This window comes from Eleginops maclovinus, chromosome 19 (assembly GCF_036324505.1).
Source record: "Eleginops maclovinus isolate JMC-PN-2008 ecotype Puerto Natales chromosome 19, JC_Emac_rtc_rv5, whole genome shotgun sequence".
NCBI lineage: Eukaryota > Metazoa > Chordata > Actinopteri > Perciformes > Eleginopidae > Eleginops > Eleginops maclovinus.
The window spans coordinates 24122929-24149031 of record NC_086367.1 but is presented as its reverse complement, the minus strand read 5'-3'; the positions used below and the strand labels follow the sequence as shown (position 1 = coordinate 24149031).

At 42.6% G+C, this 26103-nt stretch overlaps 1 protein-coding gene and 1 long non-coding RNA gene across 2 annotated transcripts in view; one reads left to right on the top strand and one right to left on the bottom strand.

The window, feature by feature from the left end:
• LOC134881330 (uncharacterized) overlaps window positions 1-26103 on the bottom strand; it is a 253336-nt gene that overhangs the window by 52921 nt on the left and 174312 nt on the right. The window lies entirely within an intron of this gene.
• Window positions 1-26103, top strand: part of pacs2 (phosphofurin acidic cluster sorting protein 2) — a 44137-nt gene that overhangs the window by 4342 nt on the left and 13692 nt on the right. Inside the window, 10 exon segments of the mRNA XM_063908070.1 lie at window positions 21360-21447; window positions 22474-22563; window positions 23158-23259; window positions 23261-23284; window positions 23639-23801; window positions 23899-23972; window positions 24297-24377; window positions 25102-25161; window positions 25492-25646; window positions 25923-26013. Coding sequence (XP_063764140.1) covers window positions 21360-21447; window positions 22474-22563; window positions 23158-23259; window positions 23261-23284; window positions 23639-23801; window positions 23899-23972; window positions 24297-24377; window positions 25102-25161; window positions 25492-25646; window positions 25923-26013 — 928 coding nt within the window.

The following is a 26103-nucleotide window of genomic DNA, read 5'->3' as shown; positions in this document are numbered from 1 at the left end:
CTGTAGTTCCTTTATAGCCCAACATTAGCCGCCTTTAGCTTAGCGGTGGAGACGTGAAGTCATGTGACCGTGCTGTAGTTCCTTTATAGCACAACATTAGCTGCCTTTAGCTTAGCGGTGTAGGGCTTTTACTTGTAACAGAATGTTTTTACTTCACTGAAGGATCTGAATACTTCTTTATCTGCTCATGAGGTCAGGGGGTCACCAGGGTCAGTAGGATGTATCCTCTGGGCATCATCATGAATGTTAGAAACTTCCCAAATCCATCCCATAGTGGTTGAGATGCTTCAGTCTAAAAGTCTCTGCTGAGAGCTTCCCTTTGTCTCTGCCTTGAATGTTTAATCAGAGCGTTATGTAAGATATCCAGATATCCTCCGTCCTGCTGATGCAGCGCGTCCTGGAGGACAGACAGGACACACACACACACACACACACACACACACACACACACACACACACACACACACACACACACCAATCAGCTTAGCCTCTAACTGACTTTTCTCCTGCCTGTTTTTATTAACTGTTATTATTTCCCTTCAGACTTTATTTAATTTGAATAACCACATGTGATCATATCTGGTCAGTTTATTGCGTCTCAAAAAGCAGCTTTATAAATCCACAATGACCCTGAAAGCAACAGGCACATTATGGGATAGTCTACAGTGATTTGAGTGAATGTAAGCGTGTGTTTAGACTGTCTGAAGTGAAGGCCTTCAGCAGATATCATACAGCTGATTCAATACAGAGAGGCTGGATCAACCGGGTCAGGATGTTGCTTAAAGGAAGGAACAGCGACACAGGAAGGGAGGTTGTTGCTCATATTTCACTCACTTTGACCTTCATGAACTGCGATATAAAAGTCCTGAAAATCTTATAAAAATAGAACCAATATTTCCCGATCATCTCTCAGAGGGGCGTGGCCAGCAGCAGCTCATTAGCATTTAAAGCTGCAGACACAGAATCAGCTCTCAAGGAACAAAAATCTGAAACAGAGAATTTTTGACATTTTTCAGAATTTTTCTCTGAATTTTGACTTTCCTCAGATTTCTCACTTTTCTTTTATAATTTTTGACGTATTCTTTATTTTGATGCAATCCTAACTTTTTCAGGATAAAACTGCCAAATCCCTAAACATTCAGGTCTGCTAATATGTGTTCCTTTAGTCCAAGAGGGGGTTATGGGACAATGATCTGTTTGGTGTTTCAGCCAATCAGAGACAGGCTCTGTATATATCTGACACCTGGAATATACTGTTGAAGAACAGGATAACAGGGGAGCTTTAAAAAAGTCTTCTTACTGCGTGATGTTCCTACTCTAAATACGCCTTTTGCCTCCAGAAATGAATCCAGAAATGAGTCCAGAAATGAATCCAGAAATGAATCCAGAAATGAGTCCAGAAATGAATCCAGAAATGAATCCAGAAATGAGTCCAGAAATGAATCCAGAAATGAGTCCAGAAATGAGTCCAGAAATGAGTCCAGAAATGAGTCCAGAAATGAGTCCAGAAATGAATCCAGAAATGAGTCCAGAAATGCCCGTTTAATCTTCACTGTAACTCCAATGCACGGGAAATAAATGTCATTGGCTCTCCCTGATTACCTCTGTCCACCTCACTTGTTTTTCCACAGCTAAATCACCACCCTGAACTGTGTGTTGTTATTCTGACATTTACATTTTGCACCGGAGGCATTTAATGTGCATTATTATTCCCCGCAGGACTCCTGATTTATTTCCCCACGTCTTGATTTGTCCTCTCGTATCGATTCATCTGGCCGGTGGAAATGTGACTGCTCCTGCAGAGCAGTGTTGTAATTGTTGCTGGACGTTTGAGTATTATATATTTGAGCCTCTGAGGTTTTGATTTCTGGGTGCAAACATTGACTTCCAGGGGAATTCCTTGCTATGCATCAGTCACTGATTCCCTGCCGCAGTGTTGTGTTCCTGTGCACTCTGGGTGTTGATTAGTACCAATCATTGATGTTACTTTACCTAAATAGCAACACCAGAGGAAGACAAGTAAAAGAAACCAGGAGAGCATTCGATACAAATCAGCTTTAGATCATTTAGAATAGTGTGTAGAGTCTCTCCTGGGACATGTCTCCATGCTTTAAAGTTCAGAGAGCTCTTTATGTCTCTCATCCTGCCTGTGCTGCAGCTCCTCTTTTCACCCTCTGTCTGAAACCAGAGGCCAGTCTGCTCTGATTGGTCAGCTGGCTGACTCTGTTGTGATTGGGCAACCAGCTTAGAGATGTCCCGCCCCTTAGCCTATCACGTACAATGTGTTGGAGCGCTAGCCAATAGGAGTGTGAGAGATTTGATATTATTTTCAGAATCAGAACACTTTATGTATCTCGGGGTAACTTAGGTCAGCATTTACTGAGACAGATCTTACCACAATAAACACATAAGATTTTCCTCAACACCCACTTACAGCTTTCCTAAAATAAAATCAGATGAACAAAACACCCTTAAGTTCTCCTTAAGGTGTACTTGAAATATTCACTTAAGTAGTTTACTGCATTGAAAGGGATTTTACTGCAAGAAACACCTTAAGTTAAGATTCACCCTTATACCCACTTACAGCTTTCATAAAAAAAACAACATTTGCATAAAACCCCTTAAGTTAAAATGTTCCTCTAAGTCCTAGTTAAGGGTTCCTTTATATACAGATATATGTTGTTAGCATGCTTATACTAGTAGATATCTCACGGCATATTGCACCTGTAACTAAAGGAACAGTTAAGGGGTTTTATACAACACCCTCAAGTACAGTAAGTCCTTCAGCCTTCAAGGGGTCAAGTGTCCTGCTTAAGGACAACATTTAAAGTGTTTTGTGCTACAAAATCTATTATCTAGTATTTACAGAAAACGTAAAACTGCTGAATTGAATTGAAGCCTTTGTGTTACGTCTTCTATGCAAATAAAGACTGAGTAATATTTCACCTCTGATGTCATCCTCATCAGTGTCTGTTAATTTACCTCAGCCTCCCGTGCATTCACCTCCACATTCTTCTGGTTAATTGCAGTAAGGTCTTTGCTGGATTTCTGCAGCAGTGAAAACAGGAGTTTCTATTTGAGTTTTTTGCTGAGGCTGAGAGGAACCTTCTCTGAATGCAGAGCGAGCTGCAGAAAAGTAGGTCAGCCTCCTGTTCGGAGAGCAGGGAGCAGAGCTTAGAAGCTTTCACATATTGTAGTAATTCAAGAGCTGCTGCGCCACGTCTGGCCTGCGCTCCGGGTCTTCTGACCTCCTGCAGGTTTCTACCGGACAGATGGACATGGGGAATAAAATCCTGATGTTTGCATCTGCAGATAAAACCTTTAACTGCAGTCAAATGAGCATTAATTATAGCTGTAGACATAAACCAGCCTGAGCAAGCTGCAGATGTAGTTCCTTTATAGTCCAACATTAGCCGCCTTTAGCTTAGCAGTGGTGATGTGAAGTCATGTGACCGTGCTGTAGTTCCTTTATAGCCCAACATTAGCCTCCTTTAGCTTAGCGGTGGAGACGTGAAGTCATGTGACCGTGCTGTAGTTCCTTTATAGCCCAACATTAGCCTCCTTTAGCTTAGCGGTGGTGAGGTGAAGTCATGTGACCGTGCTGTAGTTCCTTTATAGCCCAACATTAGCCTCCTTTAGTTTAGCGGTGGTGATGTGAAGTCATGTGACTGTGCTGTAGTTCCTTTATAGCCCAACATTAGCCTCCTTTAGCTTAGCGGTGGTGACGTGAAGTCATGTGACCGTGCTGTAGTTCCTTTATAGCCCAACATTAGCCGCCTTTAGCTTAGCGGTGGAGATGTGAAGTCATGTGACCGTGCTGTAGTTCCTCTATATATATGTGTGTGTGTGTGTGTGTGTGTGTGTGTGTGTGTGTATGTGTGTGTGTGTGTGTGTGTGTGACTCATACAGACATCGATCCATCACACACTTCCCTTATTTTAATATCTGAGATGCACCGATGTGATTGAACCAGTTTTTCAGGAAACTTGCAAAAACTTATCTGTTTAAATCTGACACTTTGAATATTTGCAGTTACACAAAGTAAGTCCTGTGACCTGTTGCACAGAACTCCTTAAGTTAAGAGTGTCCTTAAAGTCCAGGTCAAGGCTCCTTTAAAATAAAACCACTAGCACAAAACACCCTTAACTGTTTCCCTTAAGTGCTTTGAGAAAGAGTTACCCGCACTAAAAACGTTAAGTTAAGATTGACCTTCATTCCTAAACTAAACTCAGTTGCATAAAACACCTTAGGTTAAGATTTTCCTTAAGTCCCAGTTAAGTTTTCCTTAAATAAAAACTAGTTGAACCAAACACCTTGAGTTAAGACTTTCCTTTAAGTGAACGTTTCCTCATATATTGTTAGCATGCTATTACTCGTAGCTGTATCTTCAACACAGTACTTAGATACTCCGTACTGCACCTTTAACTCAGAAGATGTAAGGTGTTTTGGGACTCACACACCTCAGCTGAAAAGTGTTTTATCTGTGCCTCTGTGACGGTGTGTCCTTCAGCAGAGGTGCATCATGGGAGGAGGGTGGTGCTGCACACACAACGCCTCTCCATCGCCGTCTCTCGTAAGTGGATAAAACTCCCCTTAAGAACACAAAGCGTCCTCGCTGCCCCGTGTTTTCCCGCTCTTTATCAGCTGCTCTGTGATTATCTCACACAATGTGCCGAGGCTGACCTCTCCCCGGAGGAGCGTCCCGATCCACCGAGCTTTTAATGGTTTCTGGGTCAGTGTGACTCTGAGCCGATGGAGAAAATTAAATTCTCTTTGTCGTGCATTTTTAATGGACGGCATTCATTATGCATGAAAAAAAGGTTTCTCCTCCTGGTTGTGCCTCACCTCTCCTCCCACTCACATATATGGCCACAGATAGAAAGGCTGCTACTTTATTATTAAGACTTTTAGTGCATTTCCTTTCTAAAGCTTAGTATTTGTGTGCAGAGTCGTGTGAAATGTGGATATTTCTACAGATTAAATGCAAACAAGAAACCAAGGACGACATATTTGTAATATGTTGCAGACTAAAAGCAAAGTTTGTATCCCTTTAAGTTCAAAATATTGACTTTTGTTTGCATAAATACACATTAAGAACCTGCCTGAATGCACTCTGAACCTGAAGGGTTGAAAGTGTATTTACATTTTGTCTTATAGTTACTGATGTGTTTTCCCAAGCAGAGAAGCTTCTAAAAGCAAGCAAATTCCTTTATCTGCTTCAGATGTTTTAGTCTTTTGGTGCATCATTAAGTTAATGCCTGCAGCACGCACATCCACACTGCATACACACCGAAGAAGAAGAAGTCATGGTACAGGGAGCAGGAAGAGGCAACTCTATCCAGATGAGTAGACGATTATTAGCAGGTTGGAGGAAGTTTTCTTTGCGTTTGTGTTAGAAAGTTGCTCCTTTTCTGTGAATCTTGAGCACTTTAAATGATGCGTGTGTGTGTGCTTCCATATGAGCAGTGATTCCTCCGTGAGTCAAGGGTTCAAAGTTGCGTCCCTGGAGATAAAATGCACAATAATGATTTAAATGAGTGGTGTTTCGGGGTGGAGAAGGACAGATGAAACAGTTGACAGCCCAATTATCTCATCAACATTGAATTTTAAGATTATTTAAAGCCCTGACTCTGACCCTCCGTCTGCAGCAAACTGTCAGGTTAATTGCCGTCTGGAAACGTAGCTGCAGGTCAGTGTCTGCAGGCCGTAAACCCGCCAGTCTCTGTCCGCCAGCCTCTGTCCGCCAGCCTCCGCCAGCCTCTGTCCGCCATCCTCTGTCCGCCAGCCTCTGTCCGCCAGCCTCTGTCCGCCAGCCTCTGTCTGCCAGCCTCTGTCCGCCAGCCTCTGTCCGCCAGCCTCTGTCTGCCAGCCTCTGTCCGCCAGCCTCTGTCCGCCATCCTCTGTCCGCCATCCTCTGTCCGCCAGCCTCCGCCAGCCTCTGTCCGCCAGCCTCTGTCCGCCAGCCTCTGTTCACTCTCGGAGAAAGTTTTATCGCTTTGTCATCCAGCTTTATGATCCTGAAGGTCACCCAGCACTCCGGTCCCAGCTGTGAGCGTCTCTCTTTAGTGTCCCCTGGTCTCCAGCTGTGTGCGTCTCTCTTTAGTGTCCCCTGGTCTCCAGCTGTGTGCGTCTCTCTTTAGTGTCCCCTGGTCTCCAGCTGTGTGCGTCTCTCTTTAGTGTCCCCTGGTCTCCGTTTGGTTTCTGCAGCTTTTAGTAAACTGCTCATGTTTCCTCTGCTGAATGTTCTCTAGATGCTGCATGTGTTGAAGAGCTGCTGCAGATGTTTCTGCATGTGTTGAAGAGCTGCTGCAGATGTTCCTGCATGTGTTCAAGAGCTGCTGCAGATGTTTCTGCAGGAGTTCTGATTTGAGTTTCTGTTTCTGCATCCTCTCTGAAGCTGCAGCACGTTTCTCCTGTTGTGTTTTGGGCCTCAATAATCGCTCCTGCAAAAACCAGAGTCACAGAATGGGTTAAAGGATCTCAAAAGTAAAAACTATAGGAGAAACTTTTCCTTGTAACACTCTGTTCAGTTAACCTTTTTCTGTCTCTCGGTCTATTTCTGTCCTCACTTTGTTTCTGGCATCAAAATGAAACATTGCCTTTCATTTAATAATAAAATCCTCTTTGGTTTTTAAGAAACTAAGATCTTAGAGGAGGAAACTTCTTGGACATGAAAAGCAGTCGTTAATTTTGTGCTTGGTAAAGATTTCCATTTCTTTCTGTAGCGCGGAAACAACATGAGACACCTCTGTGTTTAATCAAGAGGACATAGTGTGTGTGTGTGTGTGTGTGTGTGTGTGTGTGTGTGTGTGTATGTGTGTGTGTGTGTGTGTGTGTGTGTATGTGTGTGGGGGGAGGGCTTTGTCTGCAGACTAATGGTTCCTTCTATTAATAAAAGATAAGCAGTCAATTATATCTGTGTGTGTGTGTGTGTGTGTGTGTGTGTGTGTGTGTGTGTGTGTGTGTGTGTGTGTGTGTGTCCTTGGGGTCTTTATGCACCCACTCTCAGGAGACCGTGCTCTCCTCCATCTTTATCGCCTTCCTTTATAACTCACTACACACCCTCCTCACTTTGACTGTTTAGTTTATTTCATATTTTATTGTAAATATTGTTATTTATTTACTGCTTTCTTTCTTTTTTAATTTATGAATTAGTTTATTCATTCTGTGTTTATTTCTTTATTATTTTGTTTTATTCCTCTTTCTATTGACTGCCCTGTCATCTCCCATCCTCCATAAAGTTTCCCCCTGCTTGACTTGACTGTTTAATTGTTGTTTTGTAGTTATCTTATGTTATTGTTTATTGTTGTCTCTGTTGTTGTTTTCTTTATTCCTCTTCAGTTTCACTTCCAGATTGCTCTCATGTTTACTCCACCTCAGTTTTCCTTTTGAAGCTTCCACAATTCCTCCTTGTGCTCATTATCCTCCTGCTGTGCAGATTAAACATTAAAATGCTCTCTCTCACACACACACACACACACACACACACACACACACACACACACACACACACACACACACACACACACACACACACACACACACACACACACACACACACACACACACACACACACAATGTCTCTTTAACTCTTTGAAGGTCATCACAAAATAAAAGCACACAGGACTCTCTCTCTCTCTCTCTCTCTCTCTCTCTCTCTCTCTCTCTCTCTCTCTCTCTCTCTCTCTCTCTCTCTCTCTCTCTGAATGATAAACACCGGGAGGCAAAGTCTAAACACACTTCCTTTAAATCTGGTCCTGTTGGCTCTTTGGATGTGTGTGTCTGTAGATGATTAACCTCTGAAGGACAGACCCTCTGCTGCAGCGTCTACAACAACAACAACAACAACGCGCTCTTATTTTGAAAGGACAGGGGCGAGGGTGCAGGTGGAGGCTTCTCCCTGCATGGCACCAAACACAGAAGGACTATGAGTTATCTGGAGGAGATGCTGTGTGAGACTGTTATCTTTGAAGGACAGCGGAGACTATCTGCTGTGGTGTGTGTGTGTGTGTGTGTGTGTGTGTGTGTGTGTGTGTGTGTGTGTGTGTGTGTGTGTGTGTGTGTGTGTGTGTGTGTGTGTGTGTGTGTGTGTGTGTGTGTGTGTGTGTGTGTGTGTGTGTGTGTGTGTGTGTGTGTGTGTGTGGACTCTGCACTTTAGCCCCCATTCATTAACTGACTTACACTCAGGGTTCGAGTTAGGTGGGAGCCAGTATCTGTGGGGGTCTCTGAACATACAGCAGTATAATATTGTAATTACAAATGAAGCTGTTTTCCCTTTCACACACAGAGTAACATTGGTAAAGATAAATAGCTTCACATGACAAGTAATCAGAGTAGCCTCAACAGACCTGTGGGCTCGTAAAGCTCTGTGACTGCACCACCACGCCACTATGAGTGTGAACTATCAATTTGAGAGCTCAGGTAATCACCGTTGATCCGAAGAACATTTTCATTCATTCATTTTTTAAATAAAGATCCAGAATTGTATTTAACTTGAAGACGACTGGCTACCATGCCACCGAACAGGGGCCGCTCATAACGATGTCATGCTCAGACTTGACAAGTTTCGGTTTTACTACCAAAATAGCGGACAGTGAGTAGCCCTGTTCAAAAGCATGGAAATAGCAGACCTTAAAAAGAAAGATGTCTTTCCAACTAAAGTTGTGGAATTAAATCCTCTGCGTTAAACGTGACAGCCAGTTCATTCAGGGCAGCCGTACTGTCGCTAAAGAGAGATTGCCTTTCACGAAATTAAACCCCATTATGAAACTCAATGAGCTGAATGGTGCTTCAGTGGGCCCTGCTCACCGATCTGACTACTCCTGTGCCTCCATTGTGCAGCCTATTGCAGATGAGATGAAAACAAAACTATTTCCCACATTAAGTCACTTGATTCTGGTGTCAGTATAACGCTAGACGAAAGCACCATTCATGGACGTGCGTTTCCCCCGACTACAGGCTGTGCATTGCCTTCCACATCGTTTGGAGTTCGCTGTCAATGAATCATTGAAATTTGAGGCAGGGTGTAATCATTTAGATTTGTTTATTTCTAAGCTATATGCTCTTTACCACCAGTCAACGAGAAATGCAAGGCAGCTAGAGCAAGCTGCCGTGGAATTGAACATGCAGATTCTTAAAAGTGTTTACTATAAGATGGGTGGGTAGCAGTTTCAAGACTGTTAAAGCTGTGCTGAAGGACTTCCCTGTGTTGGCACGCGACTTTGGAATGGCCAGTGAAGATGGCTCGCGTACCGGCGCAGAGAGGGCCAAGTACACTGGTTTACTTAAGCATCTGACATCAACTGGATCCTCTCTGATTTGGCGATCATGAAAGACGTGTTACGGGAACTGCAAGGGCTCTCCCTGAAATTACAAAGACGGGACACATCTCTAGTTGATGCCAGCAGACATATTCACCAAACGATCGAGGTGCCTTCTGCTATGAAAGAATCAGGGGGGAAAACCGAATCGAAAGTCCAAACGAGCATAACCAGTGGTCAGCTCAAAGGGGTTACGCTTACCAAGACGCAGCCTAAAATAAATAAGCCCCAATTTTACCAGTCAATCGTTGACAGTCTCACCAAAGGTCTTCCAGACAGTGAGCTGGTGATCATGTTGAAGCCTATGGATCAGCACTCCTGGCCCAAAGAGAGACCTGACCTAGTTCTCTTTGGAGAACGTGAGGCGAGAAAGTTTGCGAAACTCCTCGGAGAGTCGGCCACTGAAGCGGTCAGTGAGTTCAGAGACTGGAAATTGCAGGGGCATCAGGGAAAAACAGTCAAGAGACTTATTACTGCAAGCAACACTATTCTCCCGACCTCTGCGGAGTGTGAAAGGGGTTTTTCGGCATGCAACGACTCTGATGATCAGAATAGAAACAGACTACGTGTCCCTTGGACTTAAATGGACCACCTATGGAGAGATTTGACCCTATGCTGTTCGTTAGGTCATGGATCAAGAAAGGACACCGGACGTCAGCATCATGGGTTCCTGGACCACGACCTCAACCTGCTGTAAACAAACCGGCTTTTACTTTGTACAATAGTTAGCCTATGTACCATCCCTCTTTTTAAATACAAGCTGAGGCCAACTGCTTGAATAAGTCCCCCTGATGTTCACTGCACTAATTAGGCTACCGCTATCACTCAATGCATGATTTCTCTTTGTGTGTTGTAGGCCTAATTGCGCCTGTACAAGTTTGTAGTCTGGGCTGTAGCCACAAACTATACTTTCAAACAAAAATAAAAAGATCAGTTTAAGTATACTGTGTGTGTGTGTGTGTGTGTGTGTGTGTGTGTGTGTGTGTGTGTGTGTGTGTGTGTGTGTGTGTGTGTGTGTGTGTGTGTGTGTGTGTGTGTGTGTGTGTGTGTGTGTGTGTGTGTGTGTGTGTGTGTGTGTGTGTGTGTGTGTGTGTGTGTGTGTGTTTTCTGGTTGTTAGCTCAGTGATGAGATTGCTCAGCTCAATATAATCGCTAAGTGAAATCTATTGTAGAACCTGTAGTTTAGTGTGGCGGTTGTGCAGCATGGCATCATGGGAGTTGTAGTTTCCAGTTTTTCCACGTAACTAACACCATGTAACAAGGCTTTGCTCATGAAACATGCAAACAATAAATATCAACATATCAACAGTGACAGATACAACTCTCAGAAAGTAGAAAATGTCTTTCAAATATAATTAATTTATGCCAAACATTTTAGTCTTCTGAGGACTTTTGAGCAGCTGTGATGAATCTGTGTCATCCATTAACGTACCAGTTGATGGTTTGAGTTTCTGGGATATTTTCTGTCTGATTGAAAGCCTGAGCTCTCCTCAATAATTATCAGCTTTGACAGAAGTCATTTTTGCAGCTGTCATGTGATCCGTCACTTATTGTACCGTCAAAGATGACATCTCTGATCAACCATTACATTTCCTGAGGGAATTTAGGAGATAATCAATACTTGTGTCATTCTAAGGGGCGGGACATCTCTAAGCTGGTCGCAAATCCCAAAAGAGCCGGCCAGCTAACCAATCAGAGCAGCTTGGTCTCTGGTTTCAGACAGAGGGTGAAAAGAGGAGCTGCAGCACAGGCAGTAAGAGAGACATAAAGAGCTTTCTGGACATTATAGTTTGGAGACATGTCCCAGAATGCACCATTAAGTTGACATCTGAATAACAAAAGTGGTGTGTTGATCCTTCCTTAAAGTTTCCTCAGCTCTGAAATATGTGTTTACGGACCCTAAGCTCCCCCAGATGTCTGCAGAGGGAGTTAACCTGCTTCTTGTATACGGCCCTACTGCCTCTGATTTCATTCTCTGGCGGGGAAAATATCCCGCCTTTCTGCAAAGCTGCTTCCAAGTTTCCTCCTCAGCTGCGTAGACTCTGTGCAGAGTTGTTCCTCAGATCGTCTCCAGAGGATTGTTCTTCACGTTGTTTCTGCTTGACTCACACACACACACACACACACACACACAAACACACACACACACTCACACACACAGGATTTGCATCAGAGAAAGTGAAGCATTAACAGGATCCCCGGAGATGCTGGAAATCAGGTCACTTCTGCTCATAGCTGGGGGAAAATATGATGTGCATGAGCGGCAGGGTCAGAGCTCAACACGATTATTTTCACATGTCAGTTTAGAGGAACGACAAACACGTGCAGCAGATTTAATATGAAGTTATTGTTTAAATCTAGGAGGAAAACATCCCCTCAAACTAAAGGACGCAAGAAGAAGAAGAACTGACAGACACGAACATATGAGGGGCCGTTAGGGACATTATTCTCTGTGTCTCTGTGGCGGATGTCAGCGCCTCAAACCAGAACCCTGACAGAGAGACCGTGCGCCTGCAGATCTGTTTTTGCACGGTCAAAAATAAAGTACTTCATCAGACTGAATCTGCAGGATTCACCCTCTCATCACTTCAGAATCAGAATCAAGAAACCTGTATTACAAGTAAAGACTCAAAGATAGCTCAGTATTAATTAAGAATGCATACAAATATTAAAGGTAAAGGTAGCTCTTCCATTTCTTATCTCGGATATTGGGATTGTAACTGTTTGGTTTTGAATGCAGGACTTTTACTTGAGTTAGATTATTTTTACTCTGTAGTTTTTGTCCTTTTACGACGTACAGCTTCCATGTTTGGCTCCTGGCTGCAGTCTGGGAACAGATCCATCCCAAAAAGAGCAAAGAGCCGGATCATCACTCAGAGTCCTCCATCACTTCATGACATTTACACATTCAGCACTTATTGGACCATAAACTGTTCAACTCCAGAGTCATGATTAAATCTGTTGAACCGGCATCGTGCTTTTTGTACCCGTCCATAATGTCTAATTATACAACTTTGGCACAGGTTTCAGTAAGTGGTGTCTACTTTAAAGAGTCCTCTCCTGCTGATGTTCAGGTGTATATCAGTATGTAGTGTCTCTACTTTAAAGAGTCCTCTCCTGCTGATGTTCAGGTGTATATCAGTATGTAGTGTCTCTACTTTAAAGAGTCCTCTCCTGCTGATGTTCAGGTGTATATCAGTATGTAGAGTCTCTACTTTAAAGAGTCCTCTCCTGCTGATGTTCAGGTGTATATCAGTATGTAGAGTCTCTACTTTAAAGAGTCCTCTCCTGCTGATGTTCAGGTGTATATCAGTATGTAGAGTCTCTACTTTAAAGAGTCCTCTCCTGCTGATGTTCAGGTGTACATCAGTATGTAGTGTCTCTACTTTAAAGAGTCCTCTCCTGCTGATGTTCAGGTGTATATCAGTATGTAGCGTCTCTACTTTAAAGAGTCCTCTCCTGCTGATGATCAGGTGTATATCAGTATGTAGAGTCTCTACTTTAAAGAGTCCTCTCCTGCTGATGTTCAGGTGTATATCAGTATGTAGCGTCTCTACTTTAAAGAGTCCTCTCCTGCTGATGTTCAGGTGTATATCAGTATGTAGAGTCTCTACTTTAAAGAGTCCTCTCCTGCTGATGTTCAGGTGTATATCAGTATGTAGTGTCTCTACTTTAAAGAGTCCTCTCCTGCTGATGTTCAGGTGTATATCAGTATGTAGAGTCTCTACTTTAAAGAGTCCTCTCCTGCTGATGTTCAGGTGTATATCAGTATGTAGTGTCTCTACTTTAAAGAGTCCTCTCCTGCTGATGTTCAGGTGTATATCAGTATGTAGAGTCTCTACTTTAAAGAGTCCTCTCCTGCTGATGTTCAGGTGTATATCAGTATGTAGAGTCTCTACTTTAAAGAGTCCTCTCCTGCTGATGTTCAGGTGTATATCAGTATGTAGAGTCTCTACTTTAAAGAGTCCTCTCCTGCTGATGTTCAGGTGTATATCAGTATGTAGAGTCTCTACTTTAAAGAGTCCTCTCCTGCTGATGTTCAGGTGTATATCAGTATGTAGTGTCTCTACTTTAAAGAGTCCTCTCCTGCTGATGTTCAGGTGTATATCAGTATGTAGCGTCTCTACTTTAAAGAGTCCTCTCCTGCTGATGTTCAGGTGTATATCAGTATGTAGAGTCTCTACTTTAAAGAGTCCTCTCCTGCTGATGTTCAGGTGTAGTTCAGTATGTAGTGTCTCTTTCTGTTTCTCATACTGCCTGTGCTGCAGCACCTCTTTTCACCCTCTGTCTGAAACCAGAGCCCAGTCTGCTCTGATTGCTTTTGATTGGTCAACCGTTTAGAGATGTCCCGCCTCTTAGCCTATCACGTACAATGTATTGGAACGCTAGCCAATAGGAGCACGAAAGTTCCGTAGTGATGTCTGTATGTTCCTGAAGTAAACACAGGAGTGAAATTGGGAGAGAAACTCATGGATTTTAGCCTCTGCAGACCATTTACATGCACTAAACCCTATAGCACACACTACAGGAGAGGGAAAAAAGGGTTGTTTTGTTTGTTTTTCATATTGCATATGTGTTTTCGACCGCTTGTTTCCTTCAAATAAGAAAACAGTGAATCCTCGACAACAATCGGGAATCCGATCAAAAACAACAGGATATTTGTCCTTACATCACTTCCTGCATGAAGCACAATGTGGGGCGTCTGTTAGAGCTGTGCACTGAGAGAGCTTTTTATAAATAAGCCACATATTTGGAAACAGACAGAAGAAAATTACAGTTTCAATATATGTTTATTTCTGAAAATATTTGGCAATGTACGTCAGTTTTTGGCTCATATTGGACAGCATTTCTACTGCAGAATAAGGAGAGAAACTCTGAGAAGAAGCTGTAAAAATGTGGCGGAGAAATGCTGCTGCTGTTCCCTCGAGATCTCAGCCCTGATGGAAATGTCTGTACAGAAGAAATGCATCTTACACACACACACACACACACACACACACACACACACACACACACACACACACACAATTTATTCACAACTGATGTGTAACCTACATCAGAGGAGGAGAAAAATAAGTATTTCCATGGCAACCTCTGGAGATCCGTGCAGCGTGTTATACGTCTGTGTGTGTGTGTGTGTGTGTGTGTGTGTGTGTGTGTGTGTGTGTGTGTGTAAGAGATTGCTTCATGTGCAGCCAGTCTTGTGTTTCAGATTTAACGGTAAACAGATCCTGCTGCTCGTCTTGCTCTGAGAAAACGTCAATGCGACCCAAAGGTCGCCGCTGTTCGTAAAGGACATTAAAGAGGACATATCCTCCTTTATAGCCCAACGTTAGCCGCCTTTAGCTTAGCGGTGGTGACGTGAAGTCATGTGACCGTGCTGTAGTTCCTTTATAACCCAACGTTAGCCGCCTTTAGCTTAGCGGTGGAGACGTGAAGTCATGTGACCGTGCTGTAGTTCCTTTATAGCCCAACGTTAGCCGCCTTTAGCTTAGCGGTGGAGACGTGAAGTCATGTGACCGTGCTGTAGTTCCTTTATAGCCCAACATTAGCCTCCTTTAGCTTAGCGGTGGAGACGTGAAGTCATGTGACCGTGCTGTAGTTCCTTTATAGCCCAACATTAGCTTCCTTTAGCTTAGCGGTGGTGACCTGAAGTCATGTGACCGTGCTGTAGTTCCTTTATAGCCCAACATTAGCCTCCTTTAGCTTAGCGGTGGAGACGTGAAGTCATGTGACCGTGCTGTAGTTCCTCTATAGTCCAACATTAGCCTCCTTTAGCTTAGCGGTGGAGACGTGAAGTCATGTGACCGTGCTGTAGTTCCTTTATAGCCCAACATTAGCCTCCTTTAGCTTAGCGGTGGTGACGTGAAGTCATGTGACCGTGCTGTAGTTCCTTTATAGCCCAACATTAGCCTCCTTTAGCTTAGCGGTGGTGACGTGAAGTCATGTGACCGTGCTGTAGTTCCTTTATAGCCCAACATTAGCCTCCTTTAGCTTAGCGGTGGTGACGTGAAGTCATGTGACCGTGCTGTAGTTCCTTTATAGCCCAACATTAGCCTCCTTTAGCTTAGCGGTGGTGACGTGAAGTCATGTGACCGTGCTGTAGTTCTTTATAGCCCAACATTAGCCTCCTTTAGCTTAGCGGTGGTGACGTGAACTAAATGTGTTGCATAGAGATTATTTCCTGCATGATCCAAAATCAATAGAGAAATCCCATTGGCTGTTTGTGGAGGGAACCAGGGAGATGCTGCCTTCAGGCTCCACTGCAGAAGTACAACCTCCCCGCTGCTCTCTATAGCTGTACAATTAAGTTCTGCAGAGGGAAGTCCTTCCCTTTGGCTCTCAGCTTTGGGGAAAGAATATATTTTAAAGCATCTAAATAATCGTAAACAGAGATCAAAGCGATGCCAGTTTTCTGAGTGTAATCTAGGAAAGAGTGTGTGACAAACCACTCAAAATTCTCCCCTGGCAGACCATACACACAGCCTTCAAAGCCCAACAGCATAAATGTTAGTGTGACAGCAGAGAAATAAACTGGACCCTAAAATCTGCCAGAACCTGAACACTGCTCATGAAGAATACGGAGAAATCCTGCCAGGAAAAAACACTTGTTTAGTTTTTTCTACACAAGTCGAGATCAGATGTCAGAGTAACTTGGGGAGGTCAGGAAGGACTGCTGCGCGCCATTTTCCCGCTCGTCTTCATTCAGCCTCGCTGAACAGAATCGCCCTGAATCCAAATTCACTTCAGAAATTGGACTTTGTTTCAGAGAACGAAAGGCTGAAACACATCTGTTCTGAAGTCTGACCGTCCCATCACAGACCAGTGGAGATCCAGTGTTCAAATAACACCTCTAGTGGTTTGCGGTTATCAGAAATAATGCAGAGATAAAATAAAATATTGAACCCTCCTCTTCCATCTATCTAAAGGAAAACATGTCACCCTGTTTTATGAATCAGAATATTTTTGTACACTTTTGCTCTTTGGGATCGACAGAGTATTTCTACCTTTCGCTGAAAGATCAGTTTTTAGTGATTTTTGAAACTATAAGAAATTTTTCACAAGTCAGAAAAACACCTTTGAACTATTCCCTCCATCTTTACTCACTTCCTTTACTTCACTTCCTTTACTTCACTTCCTTTATTTCACTTTCTTTATTTCACTTCCTTTATTTCACTTTCTTTATTTCACTTTCTTTATTTCACTTCCTTTCTCTCCTTTTCCTTTCATATTCATTCTTGCTTTCTTCTGCTCTTTCTTTCAAAGCGCTTTGAATCTCCTTGTGTTGAAAGGTGCTAGAAATAAACTTGCCTTTCTTTTGAATTCTTTTACTTTCCATCACTCTCTTGTATATTTTTTGCATTCTTTAAAATTGCTTTTCAGCTCAAACTTCCTGAAATAGGACTGATTTCCCTCCGGATTCAGACCATGAACGCCTCTGAGCTGCTCTGCTTCATGGAGGGAAACCTCTGGTCCTGCTTCATGATATCTGAGACTCCATTAACTCCATTCTTACATCGTGTCCAGGCATCTATTTTAAGTGCCTTCGTGTACGGGGGGGGGGGGGGGGGGGGCAGGAAGCTGCTTCAGTAGGTGTTAACACTCTCTCTGAATCAGCCTCCTGTAGTGTTGTTGTTGTTGTTGTTGTTGTTGTTGGCAGAAGACGTGTTTGCTGTTAAGAAGCGTCCTGCTGATCCTGCAGACGGGAGGACATGTTGCTCTTTTGCTGAACAGAAACAGCCGCTGTGTGTGACTCTCACACACACACACACACACACACACACACACACACACACACACACACACACACACACACACACACACACACACACACACACACACACACACACACACACAGAGGCTCAGTGCATGCATTAACTGAGGGCAGCCTCGGCTTTATTTTTTATTCTTTTTTGGACGAGACGGTAATACTTTTTGCTCAGATTAAGCCTGAAATGTTTCATGCATCGCAGCGGCTCCATTTTTATCATCATAAAGGACAAATATCCAAAACAATAAAACAGACGTTTAACGGGACATTTCAATCACTGAATTTGTAATGAAAGGGAAATGTCTGTTCCCTTATTTTGGAGAGAGATGAAAGATAGAGAAGTATATTTTTTTATCCTTAAGCTAAAAACTCTCTCTAGTTCTTCCATTAACATGAGAGACAGAATGGGAGGATGAAACCCTCTTTATTGTCACATACATGCACACAGCAGAGCACACACAGTGAAATCAGTCCTCTGCATTTAACCCATCCTAGGACTGGGAGCAGCGGGCAGCTATTGTGCAGCGCCCGGGGAGCAATGGGGAGGGGGGATTGGAGGTGTCCGGTGCCTTGCTCAAGGGCACCACAGCAGGGCCTAGGAGGTGAACTGGGAACTCTCCAAGTAGCAGTCCAACTTCCATATTTCAAGTCTGTTCGGGGACTTGAACCGGCGACCCTACGATTCCCAGTCCAAGCCCCCACTGACTGAGCCACTGCTGTACTATTGATCCGTCTCTATCATTAAGTAAAAAGGTGATCTTTAAGTCTTTAAATGACACATTTTCTCAGTCAAAACCCCAAAGATATTCAGGAAATATCAATATTTGAATTAAGACAACGCCTGTTTTGGTGAGAAATTACTTTAAAATGATCAATAATTTAACTGGTTTCAGACTTTAAGATAAACTGAATCCCACAGACTTTTAGTCATTTGAAGCTTGGCTAAATCCAAACAGGATGACGTCATAAAAACTCACAAGAACATTTGACACAGGACTTAGAATATCTGACCAAATCTACCTCATGAAATCTGTATTAAGCACCAGACACTAAATATTTGTTAAGAATAGGAACAACAATTTGAAACGTAACCAAATTATCCTGAAAAATCCCTTTAAGTTCCTAAAAGTAGTTTTAGTGCGAACTCAGAACTACAGAGGCATCACTCGAGAAGAATAACCAAAATACGTTGAATATAATCTGATCAGTTTCTACCCTGAGGTTTTAAATGACTGAGTTCAGACTCAAACTCTCCGTCTGATCTGGATTTTCGTCCAAATCATTCATCAGATGCTAACGCTAACACGTACATGGAATAGGAAGCCAGCCCCAACCATCACTGTACTGGTATAATACAACTATCAAGGACCTTAAGACATATACATCTAGCTGACAGAATGACCACCAGTTGAAGGCCGTATGGTGAAACTGAACAGCTTTGGTGGGAAAACGTCCCTGAAAGTCGCTCTCATGGCAGAGTGTTACGCCACAAAGACAAAGAGAAGTAGTTCAGCCCAGATCCTCTCATAAAGTTCTGTTTCAGGAGAAGTCAAATGTTTCGCTGCTTCTTTCTGCAGATTAGCTCATCGGGCACGCTCAGCACTCGCACGATAAACCCCTTTGTGACTTTTTCCACCGAGCAGATATCATTTCCCCGCCTCTGCAAACCAACATCGGCCACCTAGAGCATAACTGGGATGCATGGTGCTGTGGGATAAAACAGTGCTGCGCATTGTCCGTGTGAGGGCGGGAAACAATGCAGTGCTCTGTGGGGTGGGTCCATTGTTCCTGAGGTTTCTCCGGGAGAGAAAGGTTCCCTGTGCCATGTCCCTCTGATGCTGAGGGGCAGACTTTAAAGAGTCCTCTCCTGCTGATGTTCAGGTGTATATCAGTATGTAGAGTCTCTACTTTAAAGAGTCCTCTCCTGCTGATGTTCAGGTGTATATCAGTATGTAGTCTCTACTTTAAAGAGTCCTCTCCTGCTGATGTTCAGGTGTATATCAGTATGTAGAGTCTCTACTTTAAAGAGTCCTCTCCTGCTGATGTTCAGGTGTATATCAGTATGTAGTGTCTCTACTTTAAAGAGTCCTCTCCTGCTGATGTTCAGGTGTATATCAGTATGTAGCGTCTCTACTTTAAAGAGTCCTCTCCTGCTGATGTTCAGGTGTATATCAGTATGTAGTGTCTCTACTTTAAAGAGTCCTCTCCTGCTGATGTTCAGGTGTATATCAGTATGTAGTGTCTCTACTTTAAAGAGTCCTCTCCTGCTGATGTTCAGGTGTATATCAGTATGTAGCATCTCTACTTTAAAGAGTCCTCTCCTGCTGATGTTCAGGTGTATATCAGTATGTAGAGTCTCTACTTTAAAGAGTCCTCTCCTGCTGATGTTCAGGTGTATATCAGTATGTAGAGTCTCTACTTTAAAGAGTCCTCTCCTGCTGATGTTCAGGTGTATATCAGTATGTAGTGTCTCTACTTTAAAGAGTCCTCTCCTGCTGATGTTCAGGTATATATCAGTATGTAGAGTCTCTACTTTAAAGAGTCCTCTCCTGCTGATGTTCAGGTGTATATCAGTATGTAGAGTCTCTACTTTAAAGAGTCCTCTCCTGCTGATGTTCAGGTGTATATCAGTATGTAGAGTCTCTACTTTAAAGAGTCCTCTCCTGCTGATGTTCAGGTGTATATCAGTATGTAGAGTCTCTACTTTAAAGAGTCCTCTCCTGCTGATGTTCAGGTGTATATCAGTATGTAGTGTCTCTACTTTAAAGAGTCCTCTCCTGCTGATGTTCAGGTGTATATCAGTATGTAGTGTCTCTACTTTAAAGAGTCCTCTCCTGCTGATGTTCAGGTGTATATCAGTATGTAATGTCTCTACTTTAAAGAGTCCTCTCCTGCTGATGTTCAGGTGTATATCAGTATGTAGTGTCTCTACTTTAAAGAGTCCTCTCCTGCTGATGTTCAGGTGTATATCAGTATGTAGCATCTCTACTTTAAAGAGTCCTCTCCTGCTGATGTTCAGGTGTATATCAGTATGTAGAGTCTCTACTTTAAAGAGTCCTCTCCTGCTGATGTTCAGGTGTATATCAGTATGTAGTGTCTCTACTTTAAAGAGTCCTCTCCTGCTGATGTTCAGGTGTATATCAGTATGTAGTGTCTCTACTTTAAAGAGTCCTCTCCTGCTGATGTTCAGGTGTATATCAGTATGTAGTGTCTCTACTTTAAAGAGTCCTCTCCTGCTGATGTTCAGGTGTATATCAGTATGTAGTGTCTCTACTTTAAAGAGTCCTCTCCTGCTGATGTTCAGGTGTATATCAGTATGTAGTGTCTCTACTTTAAAGAGTCCTCTCCTGCTGATGTTCAGGTGTATATCAGTATGTAGTGTCTCTACTTTAAAGAGTCCTCTCCTGCTGATGTTCAGGTGTATATCAGTATGTAGAGTCTCTACTTTAAAGAGTCCTCTCCTGCTGATGTTCAGGTGTATATCAGTATGTAGCGTCTCTACTTTAAAGAGTTGTTGGACCTCCTTTTCTCGCTGATGGAAAACATGGCGTGTTGTTTCCCCCAGATCTTTGAGCAGTGATGTCACCGGGTGTTTTGAGAGCTCCGGTGGATAAAGAGCGGGGATAAATGTCTCTGTCTGCAGGACTCAAAAGACCCTCAGAAGAAAAGCCTCTGTTTGTTTCTCACTCTCCTCTTTTGAGGAAGTTTCTCAAAAAATCGTGACGGGTTTGTTAAAGCAGCGTGTGGCGCCAACAACCCCCCCCCTCCCCCATATGGTGGTGGGAGAGGGGTTAGCTCAGCATGCATTAACACATTCAATCACTCTTTTAAACGTTGTCTTTGTCCACAATACATTCTGATAACGACCACAACTTCCTGTTCAATACAATCTGTCATCTGTCTGTTGAACTAGTTTTCAGTTCAGATGAAGTTTCTTTTAGACTAATTAGTAAAGTAATTAGAGTCTGTAGAAGGAAACACTACGAGTGGCCTGTTTACTACACACACACACACACACACACACACACACACACACACACCTGTGTTTGTGACTGACTCATGTGTGTGTGTTTCCAGCTGTGTTACTAAACCTGTGTGTGTGTGTGTGTGTGTGTGTGTGTGTGTGTGTGTGTGTGTGTGTGTGTGTGTGTGTGTGTGTGTGTGTGTGTGTGTGTGTGTGTGTGTGTGTGTGTGTGTGTGTGTGTGTGTGTGTGTGTGTGTGTGTGTGTGTGTGTGTGTGTGTGTGTGTGTGTGTCTCTTTCTGCAGGCTGTGCACGTTGACTCTGAAGAAGCTGGTGGTGATGAGAGAGATCGACAAGGAGCTCATCTCTGTGGTGATCGCCGTGAAAATACAGGTAAAACACACACACACACACACACACACACACACACACACACACACACACACACACACACACACACACACACACACATATTTCATATTAACCTTAAGCCTTTTATTTATCTATTTTATTTTAATTATCTTTATATTAAAACAGCTGTGATAATATTGATAGATTTATAAGTAATCTCTAACATTTAAATAATGAAGATACAAAAAATAGATCAAATAAAATGAAACAATTAATGAACTAAAATAATTAAAATATAATCAAATAACACAAACATTTTAAAACCAATTATATTTATATAAAATGCAGCATTTTAATAATAATTATCTTTATATGAAAACAGTTGTAATAATAATGATAGATTTCAAGTATTTTAAATACTCTTTTTTAAAGAAAAATAAAATAGATCAATAAAATGAAATTAATAATATTAATAATAATAATAATATTAATAATAATAATATATAATAATAATAATAATAATAATATAATAATAATAATATTAATAATAATAATAATATTAATATTATTATTATTATTATTAATAATAATAATATTATTATTATTATTAATAATAATATTATTATTAAAATTATTCTTAATAATAATAATATTATTATTAATAATAATAATAATAATAATATTATTATTATTATTATTAATAATAATAATATTATTATTAATAATAATATTATTATTAAAATTATTCTTAATAATAATAATATTATTATTAATAATAATAATAATAATAATATATAATAATAATAATAATAATAATATATAATAATATAAGATAACTGAAAAATAATAAAAACAATTAAATATATTCTCTTTTATATTTATTATAATTCTTTCCACCTTTTAATCCATCCAGAATCTAATTAATACTTGTAAACAGTAGAAAGATAATACATATTAAATATAAATGAATAGATAATATTATAGACAAACCCACTCCTACAAACAAATAAATAAAACAGCAGTTATTTTTGATATTATTATTATGATGTATGACGTGTTATTCTGCAGGGCTCGAAGCGGATCCTGCGGTCCCATGAGATCGTACTGCCCCCCGGAGGATCCGTGGAGACCGACCTCGCTCTCACCTTCTCTCTGCAGGTAAACAAACAAACAAAGTACAAACTACTATTAGGTTATAAACAAGAACTACAGCTGGTCAAATGAACCATTTAATCTTTGATTTGCCTTTGTTTCTGTATTAAAGGGAGGGGCTGCAGGGTGTGTGTGGGAGGCTTTACTACATTCCCTGCTTGGAAACTTATTGTTTATTCCTAAAATACTGTCGGTGGAAGAGCCTCATGGTGTGTGCACAGAGGAAGAGGGTTAAAAAGATAAATGTTGTATTTATGATTAACAAGTCCCATTAAAAGCTCAAAACACATATGTTGGTGTTTCTTGACCAGAAATGATAGATTTCACTTCCCTTTTACTTTATATTTGGGCGTGGTTCAATTAGCAAAATGTCACTCTAATTATCCTCGCTAAAATGAAAACTTTATGAAAGTTATTTTCTTTTTTACTGTCAGCCAAATCCAGCTCAGACACACAGTGTCAGTGTTTAGTTTATTAAAGCTGAGTCAATGAACAGAAATAGAAGCCACTCAAAATACAAATCAATTAACACTTTCAGTCTTTTTTTAAGAATACATTTTGACTCTAGCTTTTCTCTGTCCTATGCCCCCCCCCCCCCAGTACCCTCACTTCCTGAAGCGGGAGGGCAACAAGCTGCAGATCCTGCTGCAGAGGAGGAAGAGGTACAAGAACAGAACCATCCTGGGGTACAAGACCCTCGCGGGGGGGGTCCATCGACATGGCAGAGGTAATAATAATAATATATATTCATTAGGAGCTTTTTCTGTGACTCAAAGGCTCTTTGCAGTATAAGGGAGGGTTCTCTTCTTCATGTGACAATAAAGCCTTTAGATCTTTGTGTCTTGACGCACTAATCCGACCCCATGTGGCTCCTAAAGCTCAGTGGAGATAATTAAGGTCACAATCAGCAGCTGGGGTCTGAGAGGAGAGCCTTACACCCACCCCTAACTCACAGAAACAGAGACTAACAGCAAGAGGTTCATTTCAGACATAAAAAGACTCCTAAACAGCCATTTCTCCAGCAGTTTAGTGTCTGCATCGCGTGAGTTTTGGATGCAAAGTGACCATATCTCTCCCCCAGGTGATGCAGCACCCCCCAGAGGGAGGCCAGGTTCTCCCCCTCTGCTCCCACCAGAAGGAGCTGCAGGGGAAGGTGGCTGAGATCTGGATCTTCTCTCTGAGCAGCCAGCCCATCGACCACGAGGACGTGGCGCTCAGCGAGGGACCCAAGATCAAATGCTCAGGTACTCTTAACACCCCCCCCATGTGCTCTTCATCATGCATGCTTTTTAAGGAAATTAAAGTAAGTACAAGGTCTTCTTCTGTCCTCCTCCTCTTCAGATAACTACTCAGAGGAAGAGTACGAGAGCTTCTCCTCGGAGCAGGAGGCCAGTGACGACGCCGTGCAGGGACAGGTGAGTCCTCTGCAAAACACCTTAACTTAAGACTCACCTTTAAGTGGCAGTTAAAGTGTCCTTAAGGTGAAATCAGCGGCACCAAAGCACCCTGAAGTACTTTAAAGTGCATAAAAGACCGTAAGGGAAGACAACACCTCTCCTTAACCTCTTTCCCTTAACTGAGTCAACATTTTAAGGGATTCTGTGCGACCCTCTGAAGGTAATCAGCTGCTCTCGCTCTTTAAAGGACATTAAAGCATCTGTCCTTGCACTACAGAACATCTTAAAGCCGTCGTCAGCCTGCATGAGAGGCTGTGTTTGAACGTCTCCGTGTTGTTTCAGGATCTGGAGGATGACGAGTACGACGTGAGGAAGCCGAAGAAGCAGAGGAGGTCCATCGTGAGGACGCCGTCCATCACCAGAGTAAGAGACCAGGACGTCATGCAGCACAGGGCAGCTCCACAGGAGAGCATGCACGCAAACATTTGTTAATTTTCTCTAAGGAATAAAATAAATGTGAGGAAAGAAAAACAGGCAGGAAATATCAGCCTGGACAGTTGCATCCACGTTCAGTGTTTAAAAAAGCCACCTTAGTCAGCATCATCTGATAAATGTGTCCTAATTCCAAGACACTTTTTGATAGATCTTTATTGTTGTAGGCACATCTTTGTTCTCCAGAGGAGCTCATTGTTCTTACAGTCAGACTGAACATTGCTTTGCTCTGAGTTCAACATTAAGCCGGGTAATATTAGGATTCAACTGGAAGAATTGCAAAGGACAAGAAAGTAATATAAAGCCAGTTAGATGAGCTTTAATGAGTTAACATGTGTTGTTATAGCGCTCAGTGAGCGGCAGTAGACAGAACCCCTCTGTTTCTGATTATTGACTCACATGCAGGGAGATCAATACATGCTTCAGCTGCCAGTAAAATCTCAGCGCTGTAGTAACTAACAGGTTCACTGACTTAACTGTGTGTGTGTGTGTGTGTGTGTGTGTGTGTGTGTGTGTGTGTGTGTGTGTGTGTGTGTGTGTGTGTGTGTGTGTGTGTGTGTGTGTGTGTGTGTGTGTGTGTGTGTGTGTGTGTGTGTGTGTGTGTGTGTGTGTGTGTGTGTGTGTGTGTGTGTGTGTGTGTGTGTGTGTGTTTTAGCAGCAGAACTTTAAGCAGAGAGTCGTCGCCCTGCTGAAGCGCTTCAGAGTCTCAGACGAGGTGAGTGTTTCCGCCGTCAGACCCTTTACTGAAACACTGCGTTTCCCACAGCATGTAATGGGAGCAGTGGGGAGCTATTGGAGAGCAACTGGGAGCAGTGTTAGGGGGAGGTGCCCTGCTCAAAGGCACCTCGGCATTGCAAGGAGAAGAAGGAGAAAGAAGCAGGAGAAAAATAACTTAAGTGAAGGTGCTTTTCAACGCTGTGTGTGTGTGTGTGTGTGTGTGTGTGTGTGTGTGTGTGTGTGTGTGTGTGTGTGTGTGTGTGTGTGTGTGTGTGTGTGTGTGTGTGTGTGTGTGTGTGTGTGTGTGTGTGTGTGTGTGTGTGTGTAGGTGCTGGACTCGGAGCAGGACCCTGCGGAGCCCCCGCCCGAGGTGGAGGAGGAGGATCTGGATCTGGACAGCGTGGAGTTTGAGAACCCGAGCGACAGCGGGCCGGAGCTGGACGACGACGACAGCGTCCTGAGCACGCCCAAACCCAAACTCAAGTGTGTGTTCACCTGTGTGTGTGTGTTTAAAGATACCTGAGTGATCTGTAGTCCGACCGTGAAGGCAGCATCTCCCTGGTCCAATGGGATTTCTCCGTGTGATTTTGGATTAAAACGTCATGTCTGGGTTTTAGGACTCATTCCTGCAGACGGAGCTTCAGGAATGAGTCGTCATTCATCTGATTTACTTTATTCCCAGTACTGCGCTGTAAACAGACCCACAGGAGGAATCGTGTTGATTTAAAGTGATTGATGTTCTGATTTCTCGTCTTTCAGGCCATATTTCGAGGGTGTGTCTCTCTCCAGCTCTCAGACAGAGATCGGCAGCCTCCACAGCGTCCGGAGCCACCGGGAGCCCCCGAGCCCGGTGAGACACGGCCGTTAAAACGACTTATACAACAGTCCAAAAATCTTCTGCAGGGGTTTCCTACTGCAAATTTCGGCATGCAACCTCAAC